The 17,975-nt window shown below is 38.0% G+C and overlaps 1 protein-coding gene across 3 annotated transcripts in view; it reads right to left on the reverse strand.

The window, feature by feature from the left end:
• Positions 1-322: 322 nt before the first annotated feature.
• The window catches only part of LOC124861383 (T-cell surface antigen CD2-like), a 41,311-nt gene continuing 23,658 nt past the window's right edge, over positions 323-17,975 (reverse strand). Inside the window, exons 1-9 of one of the 3 annotated variants that reach the window (XM_047355085.1) lie at positions 8,815-8,896; positions 7,020-7,292; positions 6,758-6,831; positions 4,662-4,833; positions 4,398-4,471; positions 3,905-4,082; positions 3,698-3,763; positions 3,508-3,579; positions 323-2,654 (exon numbers count right to left, since the gene is read on the reverse strand). In XM_047355085.1, the coding sequence (XP_047211041.1) occupies positions 2,593-2,654; positions 3,508-3,579; positions 3,698-3,763; positions 3,905-4,082; positions 4,398-4,471; positions 4,662-4,833; positions 6,758-6,831; positions 7,020-7,292; positions 8,815-8,893 (1,050 nt within the window). In that variant the 5' untranslated portion in view covers positions 8,894-8,896 and the 3' untranslated portion in view covers positions 323-2,592. Of the gene's footprint in view, positions 2,696-3,507; positions 3,580-3,697; positions 3,764-3,904; positions 4,083-4,397; positions 4,472-4,661; positions 4,834-6,757; positions 6,832-7,019; positions 7,293-8,814; positions 8,897-17,975 lie in introns of those variants that run through there. The other 2 variants (XM_047355087.1, XM_047355086.1) reach the window with 2 other exon arrangements.

Genomic DNA, 17,975 nt, shown 5'->3' on the forward strand with positions numbered 1-17,975 from the left:
ATTTGACTAGATCTAAGTGACTTAAAGGTGAGCAATTAATGTAAATAAAATATCGTATCTGAGGTGTTCCCCACAATCAAGACACTTTACTTTGCTCTTTAGCTTCAAATATCAAAATGTTACCATTTCCTTTTCTTTTTTTACAGACGTATATTCAAATGGTTTTTAGCAATCAGTTTGGAGCTTCTGACACCATTTAGAGGAAGTAAACAGTTATTTTTGGTTTCATTTCTGACTTGTCATTATTGGGAAATAAGGCAGCAGTACAAACGGCCACAGGCAGAAACAAAACAGTATTTTATCAAGCACAGACACAACTCAATACAATATCATTATAAAGTAAGTTTATTTCAGCAATTGAGCATAAAAAATAAACTTTTAATATCAAATTATTTCATATAGAGTGATATATTTCACGTGTTTATTTACATTAAGTTTGCTAATTATGACTTACTGCTAAAGAAAACCCAAAATCCACTTGGTCAGAAAAATGTTACCTAAAATTAATTACAAACATTGCTGACACAGAAATGTTATGTTATGGCCTACAAAATTATGAAGACTGCAGACTGTGTCGACAGCAGACAGACACTAACACCCACCACAAGGAGGGTAAGCAACAAAATGTCACTGCTGCAGAACTAGGTTTTCACCAAGGGAATGTTGAGTGGAAGGAAGAATTGCAAAAAACAACAGAGATAACTGTAGCTTTTAGAGGATTGAGAAGCAAAGTTTATTCATGGTTGGGGAGATTCTCAAGGTTTGGACCGCAGATGGAGTCTGAGCTTTACTAGCCGCTACACAGATGTATCCAGGACATGGAGTACAACTGTAGCATTCCTTGTGTTCAAGCCATGACTGAACTGTGGCTCAGTGGTAAAAGCTCCTCATTTCAGATAAAAACATTTTATTTGGAACTCAAGGTCCCAGTGACTATCAGACTGTCATATTTTAAATCTTAGTGACAGGCTGCTGGCAACACAGAAACTAAAAATCCAATTTAAAATGTATTCTTTGCTAAGTTGTTGGCTGAATGCAGACATAAAATCACTTCATCCAAAATTCCAATAAAGCTGTGAGGGACATAAACTGAAAAAAAAGTTAAAAAGCAGCAAAAGTCCAAAGAAAGACCTGTAGAAAGGCTGATGATTTATTGACCAAGTCCAGATTGTAAAAACCTGACTTCTTGCAAAAAAAAAAAAAAAATACAACTAAGGTTTTATACTTAGACCAGATCTTGAAAGTATAATAAAAGCTTGATATATGATCCGGTTTGTCATTCTAAGCTTGAAAAAGCGCTCAGCGTGTCATGAGATGTTGCCATGCAGTGCTTGGTTCTGTCTCAACAGACAACAAGAGACTTAACAATGTGGTTCTTAAGCTAATACATACATGCATAATGTTTGGAATAAAATATACATTTTGATATATATGTACATAATTCAAACCTAGATAATTACGTATACTTTACTAAAAGACAGATCACTTTCTTTCTCTCCTTCTGACACTAATTTACTGTTCCTTGCAGTTTCTGAATGGTTGATTCACAACATTTAAGTTAAAAAAGTAGGCACAACTGTGGATGTATTTTGAAGCAACACCTTAAAAACACTAATTCCTTGTGTGACATCATGGAAAAATCAAATATGGCAAGATATTAGAAAGAGAACTGAGGACCTCCACAAGTCTGGGTGCAATTGCTAGATACCTAAAGGTGCTCGTTCATCGTTCAAACAATTATTTCAATTATAAACACCATGAGAACGTCCATCCATTATACCGTTCAAAGCGGACAGGCTCTGTGTCTCAAACAGGAACGGGTTTTGGTGCAAAATACAAGAATCAGCTCCAGAAGCAAAAACATGGGCTGAAAGGCCAACCAGTAAGGAAGAAGGCATTACTCCAAAAGCAACAACAAAACAGCAAGGTTTTCTAATTAATGCCCTCAGGGACACATAGTGTATTTCATGGAGACATGTCCTGTGGTCTGACCAAACCAAAGTTTAGTTGTTTGGTGTGTTGCTGCAGGAGGGACTGGTGCACTTCACAAAATAGATGTTATCATAAGGAAAGAAGATTATGAGGAAATATTGAAACAACATCTCAAACCATCAGCAAATTAAACCTTGGATGAAAACAGATCAAAATGAAAACACACCATAACCATGCAGACAAATTAATTACAATGTGTCTTAAGGACAACAAAGTTAATGTTTACGAGTGGTCATCACAAAAACCTGATTTCAGTCCCAGAGAAGATTTGTGGGCACAGCTGAAAAGGTGTGTGTAAGCAAAAGCCGACAAATCTGACCCAGTTACACCAGTTCTGTTAGGAGGAATGGGCCAAAACTTCTGTTTAAAAAGTAATTCAACAAGATATTAGGGAAATGTATGTATGTAAATAGAAATAATTTTGGTAATATAAACTAACCTTAAACAGGACAAGCCTGATAGTGAAACAAAAGGTTGTGTCTTTTTATACCGTGTATGTAAATATCTGGTTTTAACTGTACTTATATGTAAAGCGGTGCAGCTTCAGAGGCCAGCTGCTGGTGGTGGTGATAATGGTGTTGCTGATGAAGAGGAAGATGATCAGGCGGAGCAATATGATGGTGATGATTCACTTGCTGGTCGGTATTGAAGCTCCTCATCATCTGTTTAGAAAACACCAACCAGCATTACTCAGCAGTCAAACCTTTGTGTGGGGTAGAGCATAGCTTTGATGTTTGGTTTTCTACCTCTTACTGAATAAATATGAATAGTTTGAACTTTGATCAACTATAATTCATTGCACCTGAGAAGTTATTGTGTGACTCATAGTGAGATTATAGAAGGGTCGTAGGTCTTGACAATAATTAGTCAGATGTTTCAGGAAGACACCCTTTCCATAAAAACATGTAATTACAGTAAAAAAAAAAAAAAAACAGGAAGAACATGTAATAAATATTAAGCGAGGCAAATGTGCTTTTAATTTCAATATTTACTAAATCTTTTTATGGAGTTAAATTTATTTATTTATTTTTTATTTTCTAACATTACTTGCTTAAATTGATCTCCCATACACTTTGGACATTTGAATATTTTTTAGCCTTCTATTACTACTCTTCTGAAGTCCAAATACTGACTTTTGTTTTAATCTAGCAAATAAAACTTAGAAACCTTCAGTTTGTTTGTGAACAACAATTAAATATGAGAGTAAAAAATATTTCTATAGGCTGAAATTACTACATCTCTAAATTCCTTGTCAAAGCATAAATAAAAATGATAAATTGGTCATTTTTATATTTAAATTTAGCAAATAATGTGACCATACAATAAAAGAGGACCTAGCAGCGAGCCTTGGGGTACTCCAGGGCTTCTAATTCAGACATTTGAAGGAAGCACTGGATGATGATGCATTACAGGTCATCAAATTAGCTGAAGCTGCTTCTAAGACATTTGCCTTTTGTTTGAAGAGTTTTAACTTTAAACTTAATTAACTAAAAACCAGTAGAATAAATATGTTACCATCCTCTCTTCTGTTCTTTTTACATCGGAGACAACACCCAACGACAATAATGATCAGCAGTAGAAGAAAACCTAAAACACATCAAAGAAAAAAATCAGAGCTGCAGATTTAAAAATTTGTATGATTTATAAGTTTACTTGTGTCAAGGTTCATTTGAGTGTATTTCAGTGAAACCACATACAAACATACCTGCTCCACTGACAATAAAACCCCAGATGCTTATTCCAAACAACTCCTCTGGGAGACCTAGAAAAGCTTAAAAAAGAAAACATACAATTAAAAACTAATGCCTCATTTAAATATGCTTTCTCATTGCTAATATATGTAGATAAGGCTATTAATTTAGCTAGTCTACATTTACAGTGAAAGGCTGTGGTTATTGCCATATATACTTACTAGGGCTTTTACAGGCGTGAGTCAAAGAGTCACTATTTTCAGAACTAGCCTCATTGTAAACTTCACAGGAGAAAGTCAGGTTTTTACTCTCTGCAGTTGTTCTTATCAGAGAGATTTTTGTTTCATTGCTGATCTCATTCCCATTTAGGAACCATTTGTACTGTGCATCATCAGGCTGCTGCAGGAATAAAAAAGCACATTAAAAAGTGGTTAAAAAGTCACCAGGAGAACAAGTTCGGTTCAACTGAAGTTTGAATTACATGAGAAGGGGGCTCTAAATAACTAAGGGGTCTCTAGATATATGAAAACGTATATTTGCATTAATAATTAATGGGGTTAATTACTTATTACTGGAAAATTATAATAACATCACAGAGGCTTCATGATAATTAGATGCCTACTCTGATTTTCAGGAACCCTCAAACATCTCTAAGGTTGGCCAGAAAAGGCCAGAAAGTTGATTTTAAAAAAAGATTGAAAAAAATGTTCTCACCTGAGCAGCAAAGCAGGTAAAGATGACCTCTGAGTCCTTGCATGTCGCATTTATTTCAGGCTTCTTCACAGGGTCTGTGTTGGTTTGATTAGATCAAAAACATTTTATATTTATAAAAATCAGGTCAGGATAAACAATGCAGCAAGCTGCTGATGAATTTTGAACAAATTTGGAAAGAAATAAAAACTAGAATTTTTTCTTAAGACCTGTTTTTATTATTTTCTCACCAATGTAATGGTTGTGGTAGATGCCACATATACTTACCAAAGCAGATATTAGTCAAAGGGTCACTTTTTTCAGAACTGATATCATTCTCAACTTTACAGGAAAAAAGTAAGTTTTTATTTTCTGTTTTTTTTCTTTTCAATGAGATTTTTGTTTTGTTGATCATCAGCGTCTCATTCTGGAACCATTTGTATCGTGCACCATCTGGTTGCTAATAAAAGAATAATAAAAAAAAGATTAGAAAGTCACAAAGAACATGCTGACGCTAGAAGTAAAACTATTTAAAACAGTTTCTAGTTTATAAGATAAGATAGACTCTAAACAATCAAGAAGAATATTTTTCTTTAATTTTTGTTATTTCAGTTTGCACCTTATGGACATGGAGATAAATGGCAAAAAAAAATTATATTTACTGCATTGTGAAAAAATAATTGCCCCTTTCATCAAGAAAATGTTAGCATCAGACAAAGATAAATTTAATAAATACAAAAAGCGGTTTTTAAAATTATAGTTTCATTTATAAAAACAAAAAAATCTACCAAAACCAATCCGACCCAATGTGAAAATATTGCCCCTAATATGAAATCATAAATAAACTGCGATTAATCATTTTGCTGGAGAGCAAAGATAAATTTCACTAGCCAAACCCAGATCTGACATACCTGTAGAATCAAGAAAGTACTTAAAAAGAACCTGTCTGACATCACGAAGTAGGCTAACAAATCTCGAAAAGCAACACATCCTGCACAGAACTGATGGGAATTTAAGACCAGATGAGAAATAGAGTCACTGACATTTATCAGACTGGAAAAGGTAAAAAAAAAAACATTTCTAAGGCTTCAGTCAACCACAGTGAGAACCATTATCCCAAAATGGGAAAAAATAAAACAGTGGTGAACCTTCCAAGGACTGAATGCCTACCAAAATCAGTCCAAGAGCACATCAACAACTCATCCATGTCAGGGTCGGGGGTTTGGAGGTATGACCAGAGCGCAGAACATGGCGAGGAGGTCGCATGGTGGGTAGATTAAGGTTTAATGTTACAATCGCACACAGACTTACAGGCAGGCAGAGTTCAGAGTACAGGCAGGTCATTCCACGGGCACAAGTTCAGGAGGCAAACAGAAAACAAACCACTAGGAGGAACTCGGGACGATAACTGGGGAGTAGCCGAGAAGAACCAGCGAGGAACAATGAAAACCAGGAAGCTAATATACTGATGGACATGGAGTATGAACCAATGAAACAGGGAGACAGGTAATCAGGGGAAACATAACACAGGTGTGGAACAGGCTGTGGGGAGACTGAGGATAATGTGTCTAATTTAACAAATGAGCAGAGGAAAGGCAGGGACATAAGGAACTGAGCGGTAAAGGAAACTAGACTAAATAAAACCTGGGGAAACTCTGACCTAAAAGGAAAATAAATCAACACATGAACACAAGAATCTAGAAAGTAATAAACTAACACACAAAAAAAGGTAGTCTATCATGGTGGTGGTAGTGTGATGGTCTTGGGCTGCTTTAGGACCTGGATAACATGCAGTAATTGATAGAACCATGAATTCTGTTCTCGACCAGAAAATGCTGAGCAAGAATTCCCGGCCATCATATTGGGTTGTGCACTAGTTGAGATGCGGTGGCATGACCTTAAAGAGTCCATTCATTCTCAAGCCCCCTCCAGTGTGTCTCAATTAAAACTATTCTGCAAAGAAGAGTGGGTCAAAACTCCTCCACAGTGATGTAAAAGGGTGGAATAACCAGCTGTAAGGTCAGGGAGTGAATACTTTTTCACATAGGTCTGATTTGGATAGCTTTTTTTCCTCAGTAAATAAAATAATAATTTGAAAACTGCTCTTCTTTTACTGGTTATCTTTAAATGAAAAATAACATTGATTCTGGGGGTGACAATAAACAGAAATCAATAAATCTGTCATTCGGGTCAATACTTTTTTACAGTTCTGCATTTTATCAAAAAGGGTAATTATTCCTTACTTGAAAACATCATTTACATAAGCATTGAGACCTACTTGGAGTTTTAAAAACCCTAAAATATATCTTTATGGTTATGTGAAAAAGTCCCAAAGAACTTCATATGCTGCTTTTTAAAAAAAGACACAAAAGAAATGTTCTCACCTGATCATGACTGCAGGTAAAGATAACATCTGGGTCCCTGCATATTACATTTATTGTAGGCTTCTTCACAGGGTCTAAATAGGTTTGATTAGATTCAAAATAAATGGTAAACAGTGACGTCAGGTTAAACAGTAGAGTTGATGTTCTGCTGTTTTAATAACTGATACGTTCAACTTTATTATTTAGAGATCTTCAATAAATAGATAAAGAAAAAGATCAAGTAGAGGTTATTGTTGACTCAAAGAGGAACCATTTTACCCACCTAAAACACATACATTTGTGCTCTTCGTGGTCTGTGATTTTCCATCTTTATCATAAACCTCAGGGATGTAAACTCCTGCTTGGTCCTTCTTCAGATTTGTCAGTTTGAGGGATCCATTTGCATTAACATCACTTTTATTCACGAACACATTTTCATGTTTTTTATGAAATATTGTTACGTCTTTAAACCTCCACTTCAGAGCATCAGTAGATTTCATTTTGTATCCCAGAGGAACACTGACGTTTCCGCCTATGGCAGCAAACTGGTCACAACCTTTAAACCAGAAACAATAAAAAAAGTAAGAACAACAGGTTTCACTCACATCACAGTCGACCAAGTCTGAAAAACAAGACGCTGCTATGATTAATAAAAAATAAATAAATAAATGATTTTACTCAAAACTACATCAGATATAAACAGCTAATACTTTGTTAAAGCACCTTATGAGTCAAGTCCAGCTTTCAGTCCTCTTAAATTCAAACCAGCCATCAGTTACAGAGAATCTCATTACCTAGGAGCTTTGCATCCTTCAACTAAACAGTTTGCAGAGATGTTACAGAAAATGAAAGGACCTCATCGCTCAAAGGTCAACCAGACGTGGGTGGAGCTCTCCCTCAATGTTTGCTCAAGTAAAACTAAAAAGTAGTCATGCGAAAGAATTACTCCACTAAAAGTCAAGAGTAAAGAAATAAGTTTAAGCTAATTTAATTATGGATAATGATGCAATCATACTGACAAAACATACAATTATGTGCATGTTCTGGTTCTTTGAATAATGACATATTTCAAGGCACTTTACAAAATCAATTCAGTCGAATCATACAGAATCCAAGTCAACTACATTCATTCCAGTTGATCCTAGTTATCAAACAATGCAGTCAAATTCAGTGTATTATTCAAGATGGTTAAAATGTTTCTATCTAAGGAAACCCAGCAGACTGCATGGAGTCAGTGACTCAGTGGATAATGTGCAACGTACATCCAGTGACAATATCTACTGATTACTGTATGTTCACCTGATTTCCAAACAGTCTCAGCAGACAGAAGTTACCATCAGAACAATGAAGCTTGTTTAGAAACCAGAAGTGCAGACGTCTGGTGCGTTTTTGGTTCAAACATATTTGCTCGTCATTCAGTGAAAGGACTTGTGGTTGGGAGAGCAGCCAGAAATTGTACTCAAATAAGAGAGGTGATACTTCAAAATATTATTACTTCAGTAGAAGTTAAATACATTAAACTACTTAAAGATCTCATTATTCTTCAATACGTTTACTCAAGTAAATGTAACTTATAACTGTTATTTTTCCCACTAACTGATTTGTGTGTTTCTCAGTAAAATTGTGCAGAACATATATCACATTAAAGGTGTAAAATATTTTGCAATTATTCGTCATGCTGTCAATAATTTACTGCACAAAAAACAGGGGTGTGTGACCAGACAAAAGCTTCATCTGTAGCTAAATGGCGGCTCTTGACCCGTACACCTGTCTGCGGTGGATTTATCAACCTGAACACCACGTCAACTCACAGGAAATAGATGTGTTCAAAATGTGTTAAAGGTTACCTTAAACTTTGAGGACTGCTTTAATTTCTACTTACTTGATCAAAGAGGTTAAAGACATTATAGAAATGAGTACACAAAGAAAATGTGGCGTTTTAGAAATGCAACAGAACAAATATGTGGAGCTGAAAGCATAATGAAATCAGAGAAATATAGAGCAAAATACAGCATTCATAGTTGTCTGACTGCCCCTTTAAATTCTCATAAAATCCACCAAAATACAATATTATATACCTTTGGACACGACGGCAAAGCAGCAGACCAAAAACAAAGAAACAGCAGAGACCGAAGCCATCTTCTTCATCGCCCTCATCGCTTTGACATGAATTGAACCTTCCAACATTGAGGTTATTTCCTGTCTTGAAGCATACGGCTGGCAATTGGGGCTGGTTTTTCACTGCACACGTCCTCATGGTTTTAATTTTACAGTGAAGAAAATCACAACTGTTACCTGCAGCAAGCATCTTTAGGTGGCATTAGCATGAACCTTTTGACCTTAAAATGATGCATTGATTAAATCACATGGAGTTAAGTAAGTGCTCTCTTGGCACAAATGTTTCCATATGAAACTTTCCATATTTTGTTACTAGCTTTCCTTATTGTTGCCAAAAATTCAAAATATCTGTTAAAAATCTGCAACGCACAGATGAGCAAAAGGGTTACATTTGATAGTTCAGTCAGTTGAACCCACCTTATACCTCACAGTATCTGAGAGGTTGCAGATACGAAGCTAAAACTGTAACTTGACGTTTTTCTGTCTCAATATGCAGTGTTACAACATCAACAAGAAAGGACATGTTTGTAGCCCTGCAAGCAACAGCTAGATGTGATCGCTTGTGGTTTTGCACCTTGAACGAGGTGAGCAGTGGGATTATTTGACACGTTTTTGCTTTTTTGTCGATAAGTAAAAATACAGAGCATTGATAGTATTTTGTCACACTGCAATCACAAACTTAAATGCCTTTTATTGGGATTTTGTGAGACAGATCAGCATAAAGTGTTGCAATATTATCAAGTTGAAGGAAAATGATGCTTTTTTTCAATCTTTTTTACAAATTAAAATCTAAAATCTCTACTTCTCTAATACCCATATATGAAGTTCAAGATTTTCACTTTATCCTAAATACCAATACAGTTTGTGAGTTTTTCCTAAGGGTGGCGCTGTTATACAGGTCCTTCTCAAAATATTAGCATATTGTGATAAAGTTCATTATTTTCCATAATGTCATGATGAAAATTCAACATTCATATATTTTAGATTCATTGCACACTAACTGAAATATTTCAGGTCTTTTATTGTCTTAATACGGATGATTTCGGAATACAGCTCATGAAAACCCAAAATTCCTATCTCACAAAATTAGCATATCATTAAAAGGGTCTCTAAACGAGCTATGAACCTAATCATCTGAATCAACGAGTTAACTCTAAACACCTGCAAAAGATTCCTGAGGCCTTTAAAACTCCCAGCCTGGTTCATCACTCAAAACCCCAATCATGGGTAAGACTGCCGACCTGACTGCTGACCAGAAGGCCACTATTGACACCCTCAAGCAAGAGGGTAAGACACAGAAAGACATTTCTGAACAAATAGGCTGTTTCCAGAGTGCTGTATCAAGGCACCTCAGTGGGAAGTCTGTGGGAAGGAAAAAGTGTGGCAGAAAACGCTGCACAACGAGAAGAGGTGACTGGACCCTGAGGAAGATTGTGGAGAAGGGCCGATTCCAGACCTTGGGGGACCTGCGGAAGCAGTGGATTGAGTCTGGAGTAGAAACATCCAGAGCCACCGTGCACAGGCGTGTGCAAGAAATGGGCTACAGGTGCCGCATTCCCCAGGTCAAGCCACTTTTGAACCAGAAACAGCGGCAGAAGCGCCTGAACTGGGCTACAGAGAAGCAGCACTTGACTGTTGCTCAGTGGTCCAAAGTACTTTTTTCGTTGTCATTCGGAAATCAAGGTGCCAGAGTCTGGAGGAAGACTGGGGAGACGGAAATGCCAAAATGCCAGAAGTCCAGTGTCAAGTACCCACAGTCAGTGATGGTCTGGGGTGCCGTGTCAGCTGCTGGTGTTGGTCCACTGTGTTTTATCAAGGGCAGGGTCAATGCAGCTAGCTATCAGGAGATTTTGGAGCACTTCATGCTTCCATCTGGTGAAAAGCTTTATGGAGATGAAGATTTAATTTTTCAGCATGACCTGGCAACTGCTCACAGTGCCAAAACCACTGGTAAATGGTTTACTGACCATGGTATCACTGTGCTCAATTGGCCTGCCAACTCTCCTGACCTGAACCCCATAGAGAATCTGTGGGATATTGTGAAGAGAACGTTGAGAGAGTCAAGACCCAACACTCTGGATGAGCTAAAGGCCGCTATCGAAGCATCCTGGGCCTCCATAAGACCTCAGCAGTGCCACAGGCAGATTGCCTCCATGCCACGCCGCATTGAAGCAGTCATTTCTGCAAAAGGATTCCCGACCAAGTATTGAGTGCATAACTGTACATGATTATTTGAAGGTTGACGTTTTTTGTATTAAAAACATTTTCTTTTATTGGTCAAATGAAATATGCTAATTTTGTGAGATAGGAATTTTGGGTTTTCATGAGCTGTATGCCAAAATCATCCGTATTAAGACAATAAAAGACCTGAAATATTTCAGTTAGTGTGCAATGAATCTAAAATATATGAATGTTAAATTTTCATCATGACATTATGGAAAATAATGAACTTTATCACAATATGCTAATATTTTGAGAAGGACCTGTATTACCTATGTATGTAGTTAAAATATTAAAAACGATCGCCCATATTCTCCAGGTAATAATGAAGCGCTGCACAAACCCCAAATTAACATTAAAGTGGTGAATGTGTGAAGTAGCATGAAACAAAAATGCAGCACCTTCAATAGTGAGAGATCCGTTGGTTCTGAAGTGTTCCTTTTCCTTTTCCTTTCCACCACATCATCAGTGTGGTAAAAAGATGTGAAGCAGCCTGTCGGGCTCTGCATTTGAATTGGATGGGTTTATGGTGAAGACAGATGTAAACAAGCCTTTTTATATCTTCTCAAGTCTATCAGTAATTCTTGGGTTGTCACTTTTCATCAGTGTGTTGGTGTTTTAGAACTGCGTTTGAGGAATTGGAGCATTTTTTTCCCTCCTCCACAGGTTTGCAGGTTTGTGAAAGTGTGCAGTTGGATTTATCTCCAGGTAGGTTTCTGCAACCATCTGTTCAATGCTTAAGACATGAAGACAAAACTTTACTTTTGTTTGTGGCATTATGTAAAAAGAACAAGCAGAGAGGTATTGATACAAACCTAATCTGTGATGTGTTTGCTCAGGGTTGACATGTCAGCTGTGTTCCTGTGGTGGCCACAGATGACCCATTTCTGTTAAATGGGCCTTTATAAATAGATCAGATATTTTTCCACTGCTCCAGTCCAACTTGTACCAAACATAAGTCAAAGACACCCCACCAGCCCTTTAGACACCCCATCATCCAGCCAATCAGAGCCCTTCAAATTGCTCTGAATAACAGCAATAAATTTGATATTTAATGTGTGTTACGTCAAACCGCATTGCTCTCCATCTTGAATCAGCTATGATGAACAGAAAGATCCTTCATCAACAAAAAAACTGCAAACCAAAGGCTTCCAAGGGATATGCTATCTTTAAGGCACAAGCTGTTCAGTTAATTATAAATATTAACCCAAATCCTATAATTGATGGTACGTATAATTGTAGAGCCATAACATTACGACCAAAAAAAAGTAAATTAAAAAAAAACCTATATTGGCACTTATATCAAAGATAATGAAAAAAATGGTTTTATGTGAGGATAGCTGGACTGTGACGGCAAATGATATGTCTTTATATCCTGTGATGGATTTCTGATCCGTCCAGAATGGCCAATGGAGACAGCCACCAGCCCCCCTGCAACCCTACAAGGACAAGCAGAAATAGACAATGGATGGATGTCATCATCTCTGCACCTTTTGATACATATTCCCAGAATGCAGGGGTCATGGCTTACAAAAGTAGTCCAAGGAAAGAAAACTGGTAAACAAGCAACATGCTCATAGGCTGCGATGCTTTGGTCAGTTTTCTGTTGGGAAACGTAAGGTTCTGACCTTCATATGCACATACTAACAACCAGAATAATACTGCATACTATGTGGCTGCACAATTTATACAATCACAATCGTAATTGTCATGTCTATATGTGCACAGTCGCAAAGGACTACTTGGATCCAATATTTGGAAGGCTAGACTAATTCAAGTGCCTTGCAATGAAATTTTGCTTCCAATAACATATCAGGCCACTGATGGACAGCCCACAACTAATAAAGATCTCAATGGCAGAGAAAGTTCAGAGAGAGTGGTGAGGGACTAGTAGGTAAAATTCCCCAATAACATTCCAATGTAATTCAATTTCAGTTTATTTATATAGCGCCAATTCACAACACATGTCATCTCAAGTCACCTCACAAAAGTCAGGTTCATACATTCCAATTAATCCTAACCATTGAATAGTGCAGTCAGATTCAGTTATTTATTCAAATTGGATAAAAAGTTTTTCTATCTAAGGAAACCCAGCAGATTGCATCCAGTCAGAGACTTGCAGCATTCACTCCTCCTGGATGAGCATGTAGAGACAGTGGACAGTCACTGGCGTTGACTTTGCAGCAATCCCTCATACTGAGCATGCATGTAGCGACAGTGGAGAGGAAAAACTCTCTTTTAACAGGAAGAAACCTCCAGCAGAACCAGGCTCAGTATGAGCGGCCATCTGCCATGACCGACTGGGGCTTTGAGAGAAAGAACAGAGCAGAGACACAAAGAGAACAAAGAAGCACTGATCCAGGAATACTTTCTATGGGAAGGAAAAGTAAATGTTAATGGATGTAGCTCCTTTAGTCGTTTCATCTAGAAAGAAAGAACAGATAAACTCTGAGCCAGTTTTCAAGGTTAGAATCTGAAAGAGAGCACATAGAGTTAGTCACAGTAAACGCTCAGTCAATTTCCATGTCTAGGAGAGAGAAAGGGTTAAACACTGAAAGACAGGGCTATGTGGATCATCGGTAGAGGGTGAGCATTAAGTTGTTGCCAGCAGAAGCTCGGACAATGCCCCTCTCCAGATAGGTTTCACAGGTAGACACAGAGTCAGGCCAGGTGTAGCTTCTAGGAAGAGAAAAGAGAGAGAACATAAAGTTAAAAACTGAAATAACAGCAAATAATGCAAAATTGGAGAGTAGTGTGAGAACGTAGCGAAGAGGGTGAAAGTGGTCATTATGTCCTCCAGAGGCCTAAGCCTATAGCAACATAACTACACAGATAGTTTCGGTTTCAGTTTATTTATTCATATACCGCTTATTTACAACAATGTCATCTCAAGGCACCCCACAAAGGGCCCGAAACGGCGCAGGGCCGCCAGGGAGGCCAGACCAAACCACCGATTGCCAGAGCCCGGCCACCCCAGAATGGGCCACATGTAGCGGCACTAAGTAAAATAATAAACGGATAAAGTTTGTCCATCTAGAGCCCAATGATGGCCATTGTTATACTAAAAACCAAAAGGATCGGGATACCTCCCTCTGTCAGACTGATTATAACCATTGGAAAAGAGAAGGGGTCATACAGGTAGCAGAAATGGAGGGTGTGTTTGCAACCATAACTGAGCCGGTTTAGGCTAAACCTGACTCCCCCTTACTCCATCCAACAGGGAGGGAGGAAGGCGGAGGTAAAAAATAAGGAAGATAGCTCAGGATAGACTAAGCCACTTTAACTATAAGCTTTATCAAAAAGGAAAATTAAGCCTAGCCTTAAAGGTAGACAGGGTGTCCGCCTCATGGACCAAAACCGGGAGCTGGTTCCACAGGAGAGGAGCTCGATAACTAAAGGATCTGCCTCCCATTCTACTTATAGAGACTCTAGGAACCACCAGTAAACCTCCAGTCTGAGAATGAAGTGCTCTGTTAGGTACATATGGAACAATCAGATCTCTGATGTAGGATGGAGCTAGATCATTAAGGGCTTTATACAGTGCAGACCAAAAGTTTGGACACACCTTCTCATTCAAAGAGTTTTCTTTATTTTCATGACTATGAATATTGTAGCTTCACACTGAAGGTATCAAAACTATGAATTAACACATGTGGAATTATATACTGAACAAAAAAGTGTGAAACAACTGAAAATATGTCTTATATTCTAGGTTCTTCAAAGTAGCCACCTTTTGCTTTGATTACTGCTCCGCACACTCTTAGCATTCTGTTGATGAGCTTCACCTGAAATGGTTTTCCAACAGTCTTGAAGGAGTTCCCAGAGATGCTTAGCACTTGTTGGCCCTTTTGCCTTCACTCTGCGGTTCAGCTCACCCCAAACCATCTCAATTGGGTTCAGGTCCGGTGACTGTGGAGGCCAGGTCATCTTGACACAGCACCCCATCACTCTCCTTCTTGGTCAAATAGCCCTTACACAGCCTGGAGGAGTGTTTGGGGTTATTGTCCTGTTGAAAAATAAATGATAGTCCAACTAAACACAAACCGGATGGAATAGCATGCTGCTGCAAGATGCTGTGGTAGCCATGCTGGTTCAGTATGCCTTCAATTTTGAATAAATCCCCAACAGTGTCACCAGCAAAGCACCCCCACACCATCACACCTCCTCCTCCATGCTTCACGGTGGGAACCAGGCATGTAGAGTCCATCCGTTCAACTCTTCTGCGCCGCACAAAGACACGGTGGTTGGAACCAAAGATCTCAAACTTGGACTCATCAGACCAAAGCACAGATTTCCACTGGTCTAATGTCCATTCCTTGTGTTCTTTAGCCCAAACAAGTCTCTTCTGCTTGTTGCCTGTCCTCAGCAGTGGTTTCCTAGCAGCTATTTTACCATGAAGACCTGATTCACACAGTCTCCTCTTAACAGTTGTTCTAGAGATGTGTCTGCTGCTAGAACTCTGTGTGGCATTGACCTGTTCTCTAATCTGAGCTGCTGTTAACCTGCGATTTCTGAGACTGGTGACTCGGATGAACTTATCGTCCGCAGCAGAGGTGACTCTTGGTCTTCCTTTCCTGGGGCGGTCCTCATGTGAGCCAGTTGCTTTGTAGCGCTTGATGGTTTTTGCGACTGCACTTGGGGACACTTTCAAAGTTTTCCCATGTGTTCGGACTGACTGTTCTTCATTTCTTAAAGTAATGATGGCCACTCGTTTTTCTTTACTTAGCTGCTTTTTTCTTGCCATAATACAAATTCTAACAGTCTATTCAGTAGGACTATCAGCTGTGTAGTGTATCCACCTCCTGCACAACACAACTGATGGTCCCAACCCCATTTATAAGGCTTGAAATCCCACTTATTAAACCTGACAGGGTTAAACCTGTGAAGTGAAAACCATTTCCTCTTGAAGCTCATCAACAGAATGCCAAGAGTGTGCAGAGCAGTAATCAAAGCAAAAGGTGGCTACTTTGAAGAACCTAGAATATAAGACATATTTTCAGTTGTTTCACACTTTTTTGTTCAGTATATAATTCCACATGTGTTAATTCATAGTTTTGATACCTTCAGTGTGAAGCTACAATATTCATAGTCATGAAAATAAAGAAAACTCTTTGAATGAGAAGGTGTGTCCAAACATTTGGTCTGTACTGTATGTGAGGAGGAGAATTTTAAATTCTATTCTAAATTTAACAGGGAGCCAATGAAGGGAAGCTAAAATAGGAGAAATATGATCTCTCTTTTTAATTTTCATCAGAACTCTTGCTGCAGCATTTTGAATCAGCTGAAGGCTTTTAACTGCATTTTGTGGACATCCTGATAGTAAAGAATTACAATAGTCCAGCCTTGAAGTAACAAATGCATGGACTAGTTTTTCAGCATCACTCCTGGATAGGATATTTCTAATTTTGGCAATGTTCCGGAAGTGAAAGAAGGAAATCCTAGAAACTTGCTTAATATGGGATTTAAATGACATGTCCTGGTCAAAAATAACACCAAGGTTTTTTACTTTATTACCGGAGGTCATTTTAATGTCATCCAGATTAAGTGATTGACTAAGCAGTTTCTTTTTTAAAGACTCCGGTCCAAAGACAACAACTTTGGTCTTGTCTGAATTTAGAAGCAAAAAATTTAAATTCATCCAAGTTTTTATATCTTCAAGACTTGCTTGTAGTCTATCTAACTGGTTGGGCTCATCAGGATTCATGGATAAGTAAAGCTGAGTATCATCAGCGTAACAGTGAAAATTTATCCAATGCTGCCTGATAATTTTACCTATTGGAAGCATATATAGTAAAGAGAATTGGCCCAAGTACTGAACCCTGTGGTACTCCACAATTAACCCTGGAGTTTAAAGATGATTTATCATTTACATGAACAAACTGGAATCTGTCAGACAAATAAGATTTAAACCAGCCTAGCGCTGTTCCCCTGATCCCTACAGCATATTCCAGCCTTTCTAAGAGAATATTGTGATCGACTGTATCAAATGCAGCACTGAGATCTAAGAGGACTAGTACAGACATAAGTCCATTATCTGAGGCCATAAGAATATCATTAGTGACTTTCAGCAGAGCTGTTTCAGTGCTATGATGAGCTCTGAAACCTGACTGAAACTCTTCAAACAGGTCACTGCTGTGTAAATGCTCACACATTTGATTAGCAACTATTTTCTCAACAATTTTAGATAAGAATGGAAGATTGGATATAGGTCTGTAATTTTTTAAGTCATCTCGATCAAGTGAAGGTTTCTTAAGTAAAGGTTTAATTACAGCTAACTTAAAACCCTGTGGTACATATTCATTTACTAAGGGTAGGTTAATCATACGTAAAATGGGGCTGGTAATCAGCAGGAACACTTCCTTAAATAATTTGGTTGGGATTGGGTCTAACATACAATTTGAAGGTTTAGATGAAAGTAATATTTCTGATAACTCAGGAAGCTCCACAGGATCAAAACAGTCCAAACAAATCAGGTTCTACAGTTATTTCCAATGTTGTCTCACTTGCTGAGGATGAAGTAATCATCTTCGGGAGTATTTAAAAGATTTTCTTTTTAATAGAATCAATTTTATTTAAGAAGAATCCCATAAAGTCTGCTAAGAGCTAAGGGAATGGATGGCTCAACAGAGCTATGACTCTGTGTAAGTTTAGCAACTGTACTAAAGAGAAACCTCGGATTATTCTTGTTCTCTTCTATTAATGATAAGAAATAAGCTCTTCTGGCTTGGTGAAGTGTCTTTTTATACAACAGTAGGCTGTTTTTCCAGATTAAGTAGGAATCCTCTAGATGTGTAGAGTGCCATTTTCTCTCCAATTTTGTAACATTGTGCTTTAAAGTACGCAGCTCTGAATTAAACCAGGGAGCTAGCCTCCTTTGAATAATTACCTTCTTTTCAAGGGG

The sequence above is a fragment of the Girardinichthys multiradiatus genome, chromosome 24, assembly GCF_021462225.1.
Source record: "Girardinichthys multiradiatus isolate DD_20200921_A chromosome 24, DD_fGirMul_XY1, whole genome shotgun sequence".
In the NCBI taxonomy this organism is placed as follows: Eukaryota; Metazoa; Chordata; class Actinopteri; order Cyprinodontiformes; family Goodeidae; genus Girardinichthys; species Girardinichthys multiradiatus.